The sequence below is a fragment of the Nicotiana tomentosiformis genome, unplaced genomic scaffold (genome assembly GCF_000390325.3).
Source record: "Nicotiana tomentosiformis unplaced genomic scaffold, ASM39032v3 Un00114, whole genome shotgun sequence".
Classification (NCBI taxonomy): domain Eukaryota; kingdom Viridiplantae; phylum Streptophyta; class Magnoliopsida; order Solanales; family Solanaceae; genus Nicotiana; species Nicotiana tomentosiformis.
Window position 1 is genome coordinate 1 of NW_027174673.1, and position 4,237 is coordinate 4,237.

Genomic DNA, 4,237 nt, shown 5'->3' on the forward strand with positions numbered 1-4,237 from the left:
TGTTCATTATACAAATCACTCTTTATTTTTTCTTTTTGAAGAATTTTGGTGCTAAATACTTTAGGCCCAATAAAAAATGACGTTTTGAATTTGAGTGCTATAAAATCAAACATTCACTCTTTATACTTTTAAAATTAAAATTTACATATTTAACAAATGTAAGGAAAAGACATCTAAGTCAATACAAGGAAAAATCATTTAAGTCACAATTTTTAAATATTTGAACACATTGCAGCAAAGGAACTATTTTATACTCTCCAAATAGGTCTAGGTAAGATTTCACATTTACGAGCAATAAACTAATTCTCATACAATAGAAAAATGATACAAATAACTCAATTTCCCATATTATCGAGTCAAAAATGTTACAATAAGAATAAGATCTCAAATGATAATACAACACCAAATAAAAAATACAACATGACCTTGGCTTCAAATGAGTTAATATAAGAATACATGGTCCATATTATAGGAATTTGAGGTGAAGAATTTGAAATCTTGGTGGTTAAAGTTAAGCTGCTTTAACCAAGAATCAGCAGCATTATAAAGATCATTGAATTTTTGATAGGCTTGTACCTTATTTAACCAAATGTTATCTTGCATCTTGTATGGTATAAGCCCAAAAGGTGGAAGAGGAATTCCACCTTTTTCTTTCTTTTCAATAGGAAGATCTTTACATATGTCATCATCAAAGTCATCTGCAATATTGCAATATAATGTATAAAAATTAGAATATATATATATATATTGATTAAGTACGAGAAACTAAAGATTTGACAAGCACATATATGTCACGAACCAAGCACATAACGTGCACGGCCAAGAACCAGATTTTACTTATATTTACGCGAATAGGAAAATTGAAAGACGTACCTTGAAATGATGCTGATAATGTATGATAAGTAAGGAAGTATGTTGATATATTTTGGGTAATTCCCTTCATTGGTACATGGTAGATTGGGTACCTAACAATAAAATTAGAGAAAATTAACTCAAATTCTCTAAATTGAATAAATAGATGAATAATGGAGAGAATTTTTTCCTTAATAATAATTTCTAGAAAACAATTATCATTAACATCAATTCCAAATTTCTATATGATATTGAATTGATAAATTTTATTGCTATGTGAAAAAAATAATTGTTTCATCAATGTATCATTGGAATTTCACTTGAAATTATGACAAAGGTCAAAATAGGAAGAAGAAAAAAAAATACCAAGCAACAGCCATCCAACTTGCAGGAGACAAGTCAATGCTCTTCAGTGACTGAAGTCCTGGATGCTTCTCACTAAATTCATATATCTGAAATATCCAAAACAAAATCAAAAAATATTACTTTAAAATACAAAATTAAGAATACTAAGTGACTATTAAAAATATATTCTTTTCAAAAATAGTCCCAACTTATCAAAAAGTAGGAAAACCTCTTGTTCATCAAACTCTGACCTAACGTCACACATTCTCATGTTATTTTAAAATTTTCTAACTAATTATTAAAAAACTTAAGTTTACACACCTTTTCCACCAAGGGAATTCTCCAACAGGGAGAGGCAATCTCAGAATGTTGAAAATACATATAGCCAAGGCGATTTTCATTAACATTCATTGAAGGTGCATAGCTTCTTTGAATGTTTTGTTGATTGGCTACTACATCTCGGGACGGGACTGATCCCGAAAGAGGATCTCTTGAGCCCTCTACATGCTCAAAAGTAGAGTCAGTTGAGTTATTGCTGGAAGTCCTCGAGAGTTTTTCATTACCACTTACTTCACTCACTGACTCCAGCTCAAGATCAAGTCCATCAATAACATGGTCTTCTGATAAGTTTCTACAGAAAATAAAAGAGTATCAGTAATGACATATCACTATTATATATTGATTCAAGAAACTTACAGATTTGACAAGCACAAATATGTCACAAACCAAGCACGTAATGTGCACGGTTGGTAACCATATATCTCGTTTATGTACTACTATCAAAATCTAAATAGTTAAATATAAATAAAATATAAAAAAATAAACGTATCGGCCACAAGAAAGAAAAAAGAATGTAGAGAATTAATACATCCATTGCAAAAGAAAGTTTATCTCAGTTTTGGTTTGTTATGTTAACCATGATAAAGAGAGCAAAAAAAGCTTATTTTTTTCTTATAGTTTAGTTTCGTAACTAAGCAAAATATAATAGATAAACAAACAATTAAAAATAATTTTGAGTTGGCTGAGTCGATTTAACCATTTTTTCCACCATCAAACACGTGCGCGCACGAGAGAGAGAGAGACGTATCCATTGTGTTCCTTTCAATCCAAACATCATAAACATCAGCAACAAAACAAGCTTTTAGCAGTATTCCTTGTGTTGTTCTTCGTCTCGCTTCCTTTAGTGTCCATTGCCTTTATCCCTTTCCCAAGGCAGTACATCTCTATTCCACTTTAACCAGCTCAAAATATTCTGCCAGAAGCCTCTTGAGAAAGTGCAGTCAAAGAAAACAAGCGTTGGGAGGTTTCTGGGCAGGTTTTGCATAGTACACATGATGGGGTACATCTCGTTCAAAAACCAAAGTAACGGGCATGTGCTTAAGAAAAATATTTGGCTGAGAATTTCTTTGATTTTGTAGCTAACTTTGTTAAATTTTTTTGGTTTGGTAGCCAACTTTGTTGAATTGTCAACATTGAAGAAAAAGAAGGAACAGTGTGTGCAAATTGTCAAATATAGTAGGCTTTAGAGAGTGAGGCTTCGGCTATAAAAGAAGAGTTTCGGCTCTCATTTCTACACACCAACAAAGAGAAAAAGAAAGAGTGAAGTTTCACACACAAGGTATAAAAACAAATAGTCTGTGAGAAAAATAGAGAGTGAGTGATATTGTAGTGAGGTGGAATATCAAAAGAGGGTTATTTCTTTTGAGTGTTGTAGTGGTCTTTGGAGTATTTTACTCGGACCAACAAAGTGTAAATTTTCTTGCTATAGTGATATCAATTGCTCGTCCCGGAGCCGTGGTTTTTCCCTTGTTCAAAAGGGTTTTCCACGTAAAAATCTTGATGTTGTTGTCACTCTTTTATTCTTGTTAATTACCATATCTCGGTACTACGTTATTATTCCGCTTTTATTACTGTGAATATTATTTCTGTAGGGGGTTAATTCCCAACAACCGGTATCAGAGCACAGGTTCTACTCGTTCATAGAAGTACTATTCACTGTCGGTAGTACTATATGTCCGGAGTAAAGTACGAGGTAGAAAAATTCAACGGAGAAAACGGTTTCTCAACATGGCAAAGAAGGGTGAGGGGTCTGCTCATTCAACAAGGATTACACAAGGTACTTGGTGTTGATGCCAAAAAGCCCGATACCATGAAAGCTGAGGATTGGACTGAATTGTATTAAAGGGCTGCTAGTACAATCAGGTTGCACTTATCAGATGATGTGGTCAATAACATCATTGATGAAGACATCGCACGTGGCATTTGGACAAGGTTGGAAAGCTATACATGTCCAAAACGCTGACAAATAAATTGTACGTGAAGAAGCAGCTATACTCCCTACACATGGGTGAAGGTACAAATTCTTTGTCACGAATTTTTTGTCATATTTAAATGTCTTTAACGGACTAATCACACAGCTCGCCAACCTCGGAGTGAAAATAGAGGAAGAAGATTAAGCCATCTTGCTATTGAACTCGTTGCCATCTTCGTACAATAATTTGGCAACAACAATCCTGCACGGTAAGACTACCATTGAGTTGAAAGATGTCACATCAGCTCTTCTACTCAATGAGAAGATGAGAAAGAAGCCTAAAAATCAAGGACAGACTCTCATCACAGAAGGTAGAGGCAGGAGTTATCAAAGGTGTTCGAGAAACTATGGTAGATCCGGAGCTCGTGGGAAGTCTAAGAACCAATCCAAATCAAGAACAAAAAATTGCTACAACTGTGATCAACCAGGTCACTTCAAAAGAGATTGCCCAAATCTAAGGAAGGGCAAAGGTGAAACTAGTGGCCAGAAGAATGACGACAACACAGCCGCCATGGTGCAAAACAATGATAATATTGTCCTCTTTATAAACGAGCAAGAGGAATGCATGCACTTATCAGGTCCAGAGTCGGAATGGGTGGTTGATACAGCTGCATCTTACCATGCCACACCGGTAAAAGATCTTTTTTGCAGATATGTAGCAGGTGATTTCGGCACTATGAGAATGGGTAACACAAGTTACTCAAAGATTGCGGGGATTGGTAACATTTG

The 4,237-nt window shown here is 34.4% G+C and overlaps 1 protein-coding gene across 1 annotated transcript; it reads right to left on the minus strand.

Annotated features, from left to right (window-relative positions):
- Positions 1 to 229: 229 nt before the first annotated feature.
- LOC138903889 (uncharacterized) lies at positions 230 to 2,623 on the minus strand. The gene is made up of 5 exons (XM_070192457.1): positions 2,234 to 2,623; positions 1,519 to 1,828; positions 1,219 to 1,304; positions 874 to 965; positions 230 to 698 (listed from the first exon to the last, which is right to left on the minus strand). Exons 2-5 carry the CDS (start codon positions 1,606 to 1,608, stop codon positions 442 to 444), a joined length of 525 nt encoding a protein of 174 aa, XP_070048558.1. The 5' UTR covers positions 1,609 to 1,828; positions 2,234 to 2,623; the 3' UTR covers positions 230 to 441.
- Between the last annotated feature and the right edge of the window lie 1,614 nt (positions 2,624 to 4,237).